Source organism: Podarcis filfolensis (genome assembly GCF_964270895.1).
Source record: "Podarcis filfolensis genome assembly, chromosome: 1".
In the NCBI taxonomy this organism is placed as follows: Eukaryota; Metazoa; Chordata; class Lepidosauria; order Squamata; family Lacertidae; genus Podarcis; species Podarcis filfolensis.
The window spans coordinates 12,645,342-12,658,524 of NC_139604.1; the positions used below are offsets into that span (position 1 = coordinate 12,645,342).

Here is a 13,183-nt window from a genome sequence, read left to right on the forward strand (position 1 = left end):
TTGTTTCATTATCAATTTTATTTTTATTTATGTCTAGTTGAGGCCAAGTACTTCTGCAGTTTTTATTGTTCAATATTCATATGTCATCTGCCAAAAGATATACGTGGAGAGACCATTCCTTAGTCCAATCAATTAATATACAGAGTCACATATATAAAAACCAGGAGGGGGGAAATAGAACTTTATAGCATGATTGGGAACTGAAGCAGAAATTACATCAAAAGGAGAAAACAAGACAAGGTGGAATCACGGAAGATATAAACTGTTGCTTACCATTCCAATATCTAATCTTTTGGAGTTCTATTTTTTCAGCTACTGCCAACACAAGTTAATATACCGTTAACCGACTAGAACAGCCTTCTCCAGCCTTTGCAGGTGCTTTGGACTATAACTCCCATGATTCCTATTCTGCATGGCCAGTGCTCAAGAATGTTGGGAGTTATAGTCTAACAGGACATGGCGGGGACTAGGTTGGGGAGTTCAAGGAGTCATCAAATTAACTACAGATCCACAGTTGCTTTAGTCTTGTTTTCCTTAAATAGCAGCCCCTTATGCTGCACGGCAAACTCATTTTGAAAACATGAGAGCTAGGAGAAGTGGAAAAATACTATCTGTACTATGGCTGTACAAGAAACCCACTAGCACAAATCTCTTGGGTTGGAATGAACAGGTTTCGGGAAAGCTGAATTAAAAAATGGCAACGTGAAAGCATTGGGCTTTATTTCGTTTTACTAAGACACAGGCTCCAAATACAACCACAATGTGTGTGCAAGAACATTCATTCTAGGTCTCCCTCATATGAACACCTCGTGATATGAGATCATGGTTCTGCCCATCACAAACGTGTGATGTGACAATGAGACATAATACAGGCTGGTTAACCTCTGCCTGGCCAGGGGCCTTGATCTGTCACCAGAAGATTTTTATTTTTTTATGGCCCCCAAGACTCTACCAGCAGGAAAAAAAAGGGAACAGAAATGTGAAGGAAAACAACGTTGGGCTGAACGAAGATATTTAAACATCTAGCTCAGAATCTGAGTGGAGATGGTTATCAGACTGATCACTTGATGAGCAGGGAGGGGATGCTAACCTCCAGATCAGCTGAGAAGGGGAGACTATGCACCTGTGTGCATAATGCATGTACATTTGCGCATGGCAGTGGGCATGGCATGCTGCCACCAGAGGGTTGGCCACTCCTTAGGCCAAAATAGGTTGCTATTAGGTTGGCTATGCCCACTACGGCATAGCCAAAGTGCACATTTGCATGATTCACAAAGGAGTTCTTTGGTCAAGCATGCTGGGAGAACACCAGTCACTGATCCACCTCCACTCTTCCCCCAGTCAATTAGCATTTTGCTGAATGCCGCCGTACATGAAGCCGAGCAACTCTTTGGTTCTCAGCCCTGCTTGGGAAGGCTTAATACCTACAGCTCCATGGCACAGTCAGAACCCCAAAGCACCAGTTTCTCATGAGACCACTACAAGTAAGGCAAGGTAAAGGATCCCTGGATGGTTAAGTCCAGTCAAAGGTGACTGTGGAGTATGGCGCTCATTTCGCTTTTCAGGCCAAGGGAGCCGGTATTTGTCCACAGACAGCTTTACGGGTCATGTGGCCAGCATGACTAAACCGCTTCTGGCACAACAGGACACCATGACGAATGCTAGAGTGCACAGACACGCCATTTACCTTCCTGCTGCAGTGGTACCTATTTATCTACTTGCACTGGTATGCTTTCGAACTGCTAGGTTGGCAGAAGCTGGGACAAAGCAACGGGAGCGCACCCTGTCACACAGATTCAAACCACTGACCTTCCGATAGGCAGGCCCAAGAGGCTCAGTGGTTTAGACTACAGCACCACCCGTGTCCCTACCACACAGACCACTAGAGAAAAGATTAAGCTATGTTTGAAAGGGTTTGAGCATGTCACACATATGTACACATATTAATGATATCAATGGATTGCAGTTACTTTTTCCTTACCAACAGTGGCTGAGAAAAAAGTTCAAGCTGGGCTCTGTAAATTATGTCATCTAGTGCTTCTTGGCCAACTTCCCACTGTCCATTATAACTACATATGGATAAAAAGGAAACAAGATGATTCATTATTTTTTCTGAATGTGAGCTTTTCCGCCTATCACTTCCCTTCCAAATACAGCCCTCTTTTTGTGTTGCTGTAATTAATTTACTCCAGCAACTAGCTTATTAAATACTATACATATTATTGACAAACCTGCACTTCCCCCAATCAGGAGAGTGTCATTAGCACTTCTAACAAAGTCAAAGTTTCCTATAGTTAAAAATACCTTTAAAACAAATGTGGAAAATAATCCAATTTATATCACTTCATAAAGAGCAATGGAGACCTGTGTATTAAGTACAGTAACAGAGGGTATTTAGGCAAACACATCTCCTTTCAATAGTTTTTACATATACAATTAAGCAAAGTGGTTAAAAATAACTTTTTTAAAGTTATACTGCCACAATGCATCTAAAGCAAGCCAGAAGTGCTAAACCTCAGGGTCTAAAGCTGATAGCAATCCTATGCACACTTACCTGAAAGTAAATCCCATTGAATGCTATGGGTCTGTCTTCTGAGTAGACATGCATATGATTGCTCTACTAGGCTGATAAGGTATTTACAAGATGCTAACTAACTAAAATGGCCAGTCTTAGGAAAAAAAAATAGGTAATAAAGGAGTACTCAGTGCCTCAGCAGCTAGATGACAGGAAAAAGGTAAATATATTCTGATCCAGCTAAAAATAGAGAGCTCTTCCTTGTCCAGATCTTGAATACTTACACAGCATAATAGACACCAGTGAGCAGCTGCACCATGAAGTCAGGATCCAGTACCACTCGGCCACAATCTTCCTTCCAGCATTTCTCATGTTGCCGTGGAAACCCACTCACACAGAGTCTGGCAAAACATTAAGAGCATTTATGAAATCCTGATCTAACGAACATTTTGAGTAAACAAGTTTTCATACTGTCAATTACATATTGCGCATAATCAATTCTAGTTCTAGCTCTCCCCCCCCACCCAAAAAAGCTACTTGACTAAAATGGAAGGGTGATGGGTGGAATCCATAATTTCCCCCCTATCGCTGGGGAAGATTTTTTTTATGGGAAAAAAATCAAGAAAATGTAATACATAATGACACTTGGGAAGCTGGAGATCAGAAAAACTAATACCTCTCTAATCATAACACAAGGTCAACCCAGTTTCTGTTCCTGGGAAACACCTGAATGAGGAACAAGGAAATTGCCAATCCCCTTCTAATCGACATTCTTACTTTATTGCTCTAAGTCAAGGGTGGGGAACCTATGACGTGCCAGATGTTTACAGGCCCAGCACTGGAAATTTGTCATCCAGTCAAATCCAAGACCTCGTATCAATCAAAATGATCAATTTTAACAGAAATGGAACCTAACGGGATCTGATGGGAGACCATGGAATCCAAATCCATGCTCTTCTATGAGGATCCTTTATGCAGCATGGGTGCCCCTTTCTCACTAAAAGGGTCCTAAGAGGGATAAAGTGGGTGCCAATGACATCATTTCTCTAAGCCCATACATTTCTTAAAGTAGCAACTTGTTTCGTATATGCTATACCCTTAGAGGACAAATGCACCCTTCAGACATATCTAACAGTCATGGATTGGTTGGATGCAGTGTAATGATAGTGGAACCAGCTGGGGAACCCCCAAGGGAAGAAGGCTCAGAGCCTGGGAACTGCTGCAGGGAAACCGGGATCAGTGGCGTAGCGTGGGTTGTCAGCACCCGGGGCAAGGCAAGTAATTTGCGCCCCCTAACCCGTGGATTTGCGCCCCCTAACCCATGGATTTGCACCCCCTAACCTGTGGATTTGCGCCCCCTAACCCTAAGCCCCAGATGTTGCGCCCGGTGCGGCCGGCCCCCCCTGCACCCCCCACGCAACGCCACTGACCGGGATGCTCCAAAATCTACTTTTGAATACCTAGCAAAAACAGGGTTCTCAAAGTATGTTTAGAAAAGAATGTGATCTCATCCCATTTCCAGGTCTCCCATAAAAAAAGAATACGCCACATTAAGTTATCACACACAAAATAGGGTCACAAATTGCTAATCCTGTAAGAAACAGATCTAGGACTTTAAATTTTAAGTCAAATGTAATGGTAATAACATGTGAGACTTTAACCTTTTTTCTCTTTGCATAACTGTTTTTTAAACAAACAAAACTGGGAGAAAACATTTTTCTCAACGATGTCAAGTGTATGATTCTCACCTGGAACCCATCCTGCAAAGTGACTGATAGGAAGAGGCAGGCATATAGACGATCGCAGAGTTGTAACACAGCATAAGAAAACTCAGCACCTCAAACCTAAACACAGAAAAGATGAACATGAGACTGAAAACGGCAGTCTCACCTCTTAAAAAATAGACCCATTAACAGAACTCTCTAACAGGAGAATATTACCTGAGAGTACACGTCTTTGACTTCATTCTTTTGGGGTTTGGCATAGAGGTGTTGCAAGGCTTAAAAAGCTCAATAGCATAATCGGTTCTCATCCAGCAAAAATGTTAAGCTACGAGAGGCAACCAGATTCTTCAGTTCCTTTACACAGAGCACCCAAAGTAGAACTAGAAGCCACAGATGTGCTAGAAAGTTTGCATTCAGGTCATGAATTACTAAGGTTTGCAAGGTCTAAAACGGAAAGAATGCTATTCAAGAATAAGGATGCCTCACAAGTGGCCACAAATCAAATACAGCGGTACCTCGGGTTACAAACGCTCCAGGTTACAAACTCCGTTAACCTGGAAGTAGTTGCTCCGGGTTGCAAACTTTGCCCCAGGATGAGAACGGAAATTGCGCGCTGATGGCGCAGCAGCAGCGGGAGGTCCCATTAGTGAAAGCGCGCCTCAGGTTAAGAATGGTTTCTGTTAAGAGCAGACCTCCAAAACGAATTAAGTTCGTAACCACTGTATATTAAAGTTTAATAATTTAATAATTACACAAACCTCTACAAAGACATGGGGCACAGTCTAATATCAATTAAGTAAAAGCATTCAGAAGAAATTGTATATTATAAGACACCCATTAGAACAGGCAGGAAGAAATGGCAACCCACCTAATTTGGCCCACATGGATTTTTTTCCCCAAACCACACCCACCAGCTGCCAACACACCTATAAGACGTCAAATGAACAACTGGGAAATTGAAGCACACTTCTGATTGGTGCTGACAGCAAGTCCCAATGGGACAGGCCAAACTAGGGAGTCCCTCACCACAACTGACAGCGCACTTTCAAGGGCTTGCTACAAGCCCGCTTTGTCCGTTTCAATCGATTTCAATTCAAACTGCACTGGCAAATAATAGACAAAGCAGGGCTCACAGTGAGCCCCTCTGAAGGCAAGCTGTCAGTCCTAATCAGCTGATAGGCATTTAAAGCACACCTTCAAAGGGACTTGCTTTCGGTACCAATCAGCGTTGGCTGCAAGCCCTTTTGAATTTGTCACCTGATGCCATGATGACTTCAGGGGATTGACAGGTGGGTGCACCACCATGTTGAAGTGGGTAGGTGACATTAGGATCCAGCCTGCCGGTCAGAAAAGGTTCCCTCGCCCCTGCAATAGAACATGCCCATTGTCCAGAGATATCGAACAGTTTCTGCTCTGCTTAACTATCTCAGACTGCAAAACCTGGAAGCAAACTTCTCCTCATATCTTACAAAGATGTTGACAGACTGGTAGTGAACCCTCTGGTGAATCAACTGCTTACCTGTTCTGCGCAGTGAATGTTTCTCTTTGAGGGTGAAGGTCGCTATAAACCACTTTGATGAGGTCATGCTGACATAGGGCTCCCTCAGTCAAAGCCATGGATCCAATAGTAGATGGCTGTGGAGAAATAAAACATTAAACTTCAAGGCACCACAGATGTTCAGGAAGGAGAGGAAACATAAGGTGGTAGCATTTAAAAAGATCATCCTATTACAATATATCAAGAATTGTAGAAGGTGCTTTACGATTTACTTTTTAGTTTTAAGATTTACTTTTTAGAGTTCTCTTAGAATGAAATGCCTAAACTTTTTAAAATTACAACTGCCTGGCAGCACCAGCACACATTTAAAGGTAAAGGTAAAGGGACCCCTGACCATTAGGTCCAGTCGTGGCCGACTCTGGGGTTGCGGCGCTCATCTCGCTTTATTGGCCGAGGGAGCCGGCGTACAGCTTCTGGGTCATGTGGCCAGCATGACAAAGCTGCTTCTGGCGAACCAGAGCAGCGCACGGAAACGCCGTTTACCTTCCCGCCGGAGCGGTACCTATTTATCTACTTGCACTTTGACGTGCTTTCGAACTGCTAGGTTGGCAGGAAAGCACACACTTGCCTCATGGTAAATTGATGGCTTGGATAAGGAAGGGATGGTGAAAGATAAAACTTTATTGTTCCCATCTTTGTCAGCAATTTCCTGCAATGAAAAGAAAGATATCGGAAAACCAAGTTACCTTGAATCATAATGCCTTGTTAACAAATGTACATGTCATTAGCCAAGGTTGCTCTGTGGCAAGCAATGCGGCCTTTCAAGTGAAAAACCAGGCCTATAAGGAGGCCCTGTTTGGGCTACATATCCAGGCAAAAATTGTGGCAGCCCGTTTTCAACAATTTTACTGTTAGTTGTTGTAAGCCTTTGCTCAATAGTTCTGCAAGTCCTATGTTGTTTACTGGTTAATATTTATACCCCACCTTCCCATTTAGTCAGGGCAGCTTACAACAAATATTAAAAACATTAAAATGGGAGAACAAGCAATTAAACTTTTAAAAGCAGACAGCAGGGAACAAGAGATAAAAGTAAAGGTGCAGCCCTGCCTTCTTGGCCCAGATACTGTCACCTGCTCTGCTCCCAGATCTAATGAACAGTGCTGGGTGGGGGAGTTTTTCCAGGGAAGAGTTGCTCCACTAGAAAGACAAATTCTATGTAAAAAGAAATATATAGTGTGATTAAAAAACTAGCAGCTGAGCTTGCTTCTCCTCTCCTCCCTCCAACTCTTTTTTCCTTGTGTGTCACATCTGTTTAGATTGTAAGACTGTTCAATTGTAAGCTGCTCTGACAGGGTGTAATTTTTTTTTTAGCTTTAGTGTAATTCAGTTATCTGATCTATTTAAATATTGCTTAGTCACTGGAATGTCAAAGTGGTATACACGAAAAAATTTGAAGCATACCATGGCTAAAATCAATTAAAGTTAATCACAAAACAGAGAACTTCCTGAGAAGGGCTGTTGGAATAGAAAAGTCTTTGTCAGGTCTTTCTCAGCTGGGAAGGAGTTAAGGGTCTTGTAAATCTATACAAGAACGCTGAACATTGTTGCATAGAACATGGGCAGCCAGTACAAGTATTCAAGCACTAGTACAAGTGCTGGCGGTAAGTCTGTCCGCACCAAAATCTGGCCACAACATTCTGTACCAGGTGGAGCCTCCAAACCAGGCCCAAATCAAGCGCATTGCAAGTCTTGAAGTTACCAGTGTATGAATTACTGTGGGTATGCTATCCTTCTCTAGATGTAGCTGGAAAAAGGAACTCTTAGCCACTGAAGCCCACTGAGCCTCAAGGGTCAGAGATGGATCCAAGAGCACTTCCAGACTACAAACTTGTACCTTCAGAGAGTGCAACCCCATCCAGAAGACGGAACTGGCCAATCTGTTAGACAAAGTCACATTAAAAACCAATCCTCTGGAAAGCCAATGAAAGCACCATCAGCTTGGCAAGCTAAATACGTGCCAGAAATGAATGTTATTCATGAGGCAGGACCCCAAAACGAGACATGAGCACCATGTTCCCATCACACACCTCTGATCTTGGTGAGGTGCAAAGGAAAGCCTCTGCAACTGATCCCATTGAGAAGGCAAGCTCATATATATGAGATGATACCTTGGTACTAGGACATCTTAAGTATCTAGGGCTATAAAGCCAATGACTAGCAAACGGAACAGAAACAAGTGAGGCTGTTACAAAAATAATAGACTGTGGTGAAAACATTATTTGTCAGCTGAACTTTCCAAAAACAGTTCCTTGCTTTCAAGGAATCATCCACTGTAGCTGTTTGCCCTGACAACTTTCAGAAAGGTTTCCATATAAAATCCCCATTAGAAAGATTATAATGAAACATTTTCTGATTACAATAAAATCGTTAAAATGTCTATTATTTGTTTAATAATTCCTTACACTAACTGCTCTGATCCTTTCCATTTCTTTCAACTGGAGTTTCCTTGCAGCTAAAGCATACAGAGCTGCTTTAGAGGTTGTAAAAGGGTCAAAATAGTCTATTAAGAATTTCAAGGGAATGCAGCCCAATCCAAGGAAATGCGAACTCCTTTTCCTACATCAGCAGTTGTACTAACCAGAATCACCCTGTCTAGGTCTGGACTAAACTTCAAAGACAGAAGGAGGATATGCACTCCTTTAAAGCATTACCGAAAAAGTTGGGGTGGGGGAAGTCACACCCTAATTTTTAATAAGAGTTGATCTTATAAAACTTGTCCAAGGTGTTTTGGAAACTTTATAGCCTGTTGTGAAAGAGTGGTGTCTTGATTTTGTTTTACTCTATACTGATGGAAAAATTCAAAGCACTTTTCAACCATTTTCTCATCAGTCTTACTTACCAAGTTGTAAATCCCCAAAAGGAGGGCTTCAATGCAACCGTTACTCTGTCTGTCTTTGCTGGCAGTAAGACGCAGATAAACCCAGATTAGTTCTGGCAAGAACTGCAGCGTAAACCGTTTGAGACGAACCTCAGAACTACGATAGAGTTCAAAGAGCTGGTGGCAGACAGGCTCCAGAAGCTAGAGGAGACAAAGAACCCCAGCACAGACACCCCAGAGATTAAATATATATATATTAATCTTGTCTACCAAGGAACACTGTACAAATAATCAGTTCTAAAATGACAATTTGCCAATAATTAACTTATCAGTCCATAAAAATGGTTTGAGAAGAAACCATTATTTTACAGAACTCTTTTGTGGAATGCAGCAATGTCGAATACGATAAAATACTCTGAATTTGGTTGTGCTCAATCAGAGAACATTCTGTAACTGTCAAAGACCACTGAAGCAGACTAATGCAGGAAAGATGGAAACAGAGTTTTGCTCATACTAGTTAGGTAATGGAACGGCAATTAGAAAGCTCTTAAAAACAACATTATTTGTATTAAGGGTAATTTGGCTGTCTCATACCTCATTATTTGGATCTTGAATGACCTTATAAAGAGCTGGAACCAATGCTTTCTTCCGGTGAAGTGTTGCTGCATAACTGGATATTTGCATTTCAGGTAATGCCTAGGAGAAGAAATACAGCAGTGTCAAGAATGGGTGGCTTATAAACACTGGCCTCTCTGACTAGAAAGAAAGAAATCCAGTCTAGATCCTCCATGCACTCCACAGACCCCTGGTCTTCAACTGGCAGGTCAGGACCCACTCCCTAGTGGGTCATGGTCTAATCCAAGGTGGGTTGCATTACCACCATGCAAATATATGGTAAGAGGTTAGGAAATGGGCCCCCGAATACGTGTTTCAGTTAAAAGTAGGCCCTGTTTGTGACAATGTTGAAGAGGACTGCAACAGACTATTGAGGTGGTGGGGAGAAATGTTTTTGGGGGGCCCCAATGCTACCTTACATCCAGCAGCTACACTAGGAAGTTGCAACACATATCAACCTTCTTTATATAAAAAAGAAAGATCAATCAATCTTTATTACAGTCCAGAGACCCAACAAATCATTACAAACCAATACACAAATCATACAGCCTACCTCCAGGTTAATCAAGCATTTTGTTTAGAATATAGGGCTCATTTGTTCTTGCAACCACCGATAAAGACTTTGCCACTGCTAACGTTCTAGCATTTGTCCGGTCTTCCAGTAGGAACCTGACATAGTGAGCCTCTGATTTTCCCGGGAAAGGTACCAGCAAGGGTAGTATCAGTTCAGCTCTGGCCTGCTCATATTTTGTACGATGCAACAAAATATGATTTATGGAATCGATGTCTTGAGCACACGAGCAAAGTCTGTCCTGGTAGGGAACTCCTCTCAACCTACCAACCAACACTGCAGAGGGAAAGACATTTAGTCTGGCTTTGGTGAAAAGCCTTCGGTAGTTAGGTACTGTCAGCTTTTTAATGTAAGATGTTAACTTAAAGACATACCCATATTGAACTCCTACTTTTTTTAAAAAAGAAAGAAACAAAAACACATTTGCTTACCTTGAATTCCGAAAGCCATTCTTCTACAACCCCACGTTCTGATCCAAGCATTTTCTTACAACTTTTACTCCTATTCACCTTTGAAAGGGAAAGTAGCAATGAAGCTACAGTATACAAGGTATACTAATAAGAAAGATTTCTAATGTCCCATAGTGCAATTTTATCTCAAGCAAACTGCATGTTATTTTAAGCTTCACCTTCTTTCTAATGATTAATATGTGATTACGCTTTTAAGTGCCTGAAGGGTGGGGGTGGAGTGAGAAGAGAAAAGAAAAGGAGATACTTCTTCAAGACAACTTGTGCTTGTTCTCTTACCAAATAAGAGAACAAAGAAAAGAGAATCAGAACAAGCTGAACTGTATCATGGAACAATAGCATCCTCTAATGATAATCCTGGCCATGGAACAAACGAAAACAGTTTTCAAAAGCCTCTTGAAGTTTTTTTTTTTTTTAAGTTATCATACCTATTTCCTCTATTTGTTGCTGAGAAGTTGGGAAACTTCTGTTCAGCAAATAACAGACATGAAATAAATGTTTCAAGTCTTAAAACCAGCTCTTTACATTCACAAACAGTTTATTTTTGTAATAAGCCTGACACTCAGTACTATTACTAGTAATAAAACTAAAGTTTCCCATTTGTTGCTGTGTAGTTGTGATGATCCCGTGCAAGAGGCAAGCGCTCGGAGAAGCCTTTTCACAATGAGTCAAAAACAGCAGACTACTTTGAAGAATTATGCCACAAGGTCTGGGATGTGAAATCCCATGATAACTCAACTATTAAGTGACTGGGAAAAGAAATAATTGAGATCCTATATTAGAGTGATTATAATGGCAAATGCTGCTTTTACTGTTTTTTTTTAAACAAACAAACAAACAAACAAGAATTTCCTTTATAAATTAATATATATGTAGGGGGGAAGGAGGATAGTAGAAGCAGAGGTCAAGAACTGTAGAGAATTCTGATTCATAAGAAACCTCTGTGATTTATCTTGCCAAGGTGTTAATGTTATTGCTTCCTTGGTAGTATGCCACATTCACACTGGAAATTCAGCAAAATATATCTTTGCATTTACAGACCCTTTGGCTGAATAATGTATATCAGGGCGGAAGGGAGAGGGGGAAGAGAACTAAATAGCAAGGGATAGACAGGATATCAAAACAATGCCAGTTTTAAGACAATAGGTTGAAAAGATAGCGAGTTTTGGCAAGATGGAACCAATTCCTTTCTGAGCCCCTCACCCAGATAATATTTACAAGCTTCTCAATTGGCCATGACTGAAGAACTGCATGGGCTCTTCCTGTTACCTCACTGATTTAGAACCATCATATGTGGAGCCCATGCAGCCTTTCCATTGTGTCCTTATCCTTCGTGGGGTTTTGTTTCCCTGAATTTCTTCCCAAGGGTGACCTCTGTGGTCCTGTGAGCTTCCCCTTCTCCTCTTATTCTCTCTTTTCTCTACGTCCTTGGCATGTACTATGATTTCCACTAGCTGAACTATCCCCTATTTCCTATGCTGTAAAGTGGTTCATATATGCACGTTCATCACTCGACTGCAGCATCAAGAGGCAACTTGATTCTGTGTAGATTAATATTGTGAGCTGAATCTAGAGTTAAGTGTGCAAAATGGGTCTGGCAACTGACTTCTCTCACCTCCTTCCCAGAGCAGTCGCCTCCCCCTGGGAATTATCTAAGGGTTAAGTGACTTGGCTGTACCAGTTGGGCTGTGATGTGGTGAGAAAGGGTTTTCTGGATAATCACATAGAGGCAGCTACCACAAACAGAGCTCATACCAGTCCCATTGTAAGTGCTGAACTCTGGACCCAACCCAATAGATAAAAATCACCTGCACCTCAACTCAAACTCAGCAATTTCAATGAAATCAAGCTCACACATTCAACTGCGAGACAAATAATATGAGAAGAAATCAAGCCATATGTATGAACTGGTCCTTTGTAAACACTGGCAAAGTTAACCAGAAGAAAATTGGAGAATATCTATCACATAACACCACCAGAATAAACTATGGGTTACCAAGTCATCATTGTTTAACTTGTCCTCATTGACATGAAACATTTAACAGTACATATAGTGTTCCACTTTACCTCTGTTTGGATAAGTTAGTTCTCTAACGAAGTTGATGGAATACTGCCATTTTCCACTTCGAGATACATTTGCCAGTCCTTCAAATAATCACCAGCTCTGCCAACAACATAACACAGTATACTTTTAAAAAAGAATGAATAAAATGCAGTGAAAACTATGTTAAAGCATGAATACATACATTATTGTATATCAAACTATAAAGGTAAAGGGACCCCTGACCGTTAGGTCCAGTCACGAATGACTCTGGGGTTGCGGTGCTCATCTCGCTTTATTGGCCAAGGGAGCCGGCGCACAGCTTCCGGGTCATGTAGCCAGCATGACTAAGATGCTTCTGGCGAACCAGAGCAGCACACGGAAACGCCGTTTACCTTCCCACTGGAGCGGTACCTATTTATCTACTTGCACTTTGACGTGCTTTCGAACTGCTATATCAAACTATATTCTCGGCTAAAAAAGGCCTAATGATGAGCATAACAAAGAGCTCTTGCACATATAATGCAAATATTAAAGGGGAGTTACTTTAATCTTCAGATTGCCTACAGCTATGCCCAGATTCTTGGATTCCATGCTGGTTAAGACATCATGACAAACCATACTTTATTATAATGGAACAAGCCACAGCAAACATCACACATGTGCATTCACTTCCTCCCTCAGGGTGGAAAACTAGAAGCTTTTGCTTCTGTTTTTGATTAAACTGCAGTTTAGCTTTACATCCAAAGCCTAAACCATAGTTAAGATTAAATATGGCTAGTTGAACAAGCCAGCTACATAACTTACGGCTTGAAGTTGGCTTGTTTCAAACAAGCCATAGCAAAAATTAAACCACAGTCCACATAACAGTGGT

At 41.5% G+C, this 13,183-nt stretch overlaps 1 protein-coding gene across 2 annotated transcripts in view; it reads right to left on the minus strand.

Moving 5' to 3' along the window:
* Nucleotides 1-13,183, minus strand: part of HYCC2 (hyccin PI4KA lipid kinase complex subunit 2) — a 48,338-nt gene that overhangs the window by 16,068 nt on the left and 19,087 nt on the right. For both annotated transcript variants that reach the window (XM_083629763.1, XM_083629764.1), the window contains exons 3-11: nucleotides 12,336-12,432; nucleotides 10,233-10,310; nucleotides 9,210-9,311; nucleotides 8,637-8,816; nucleotides 6,366-6,446; nucleotides 5,759-5,874; nucleotides 4,264-4,359; nucleotides 2,800-2,916; nucleotides 1,982-2,069 (exon numbers count right to left, since the gene is read on the minus strand). In XM_083629763.1, coding sequence (XP_083485889.1) covers nucleotides 1,982-2,069; nucleotides 2,800-2,916; nucleotides 4,264-4,359; nucleotides 5,759-5,874; nucleotides 6,366-6,446; nucleotides 8,637-8,816; nucleotides 9,210-9,311; nucleotides 10,233-10,283 — 831 coding nt within the window. In that variant the 5' untranslated portion in view covers nucleotides 10,284-10,310; nucleotides 12,336-12,432. The remainder of the gene's footprint in view (nucleotides 1-1,981; nucleotides 2,070-2,799; nucleotides 2,917-4,263; nucleotides 4,360-5,758; nucleotides 5,875-6,365; nucleotides 6,447-8,636; nucleotides 8,817-9,209; nucleotides 9,312-10,232; nucleotides 10,311-12,335; nucleotides 12,433-13,183) is intronic.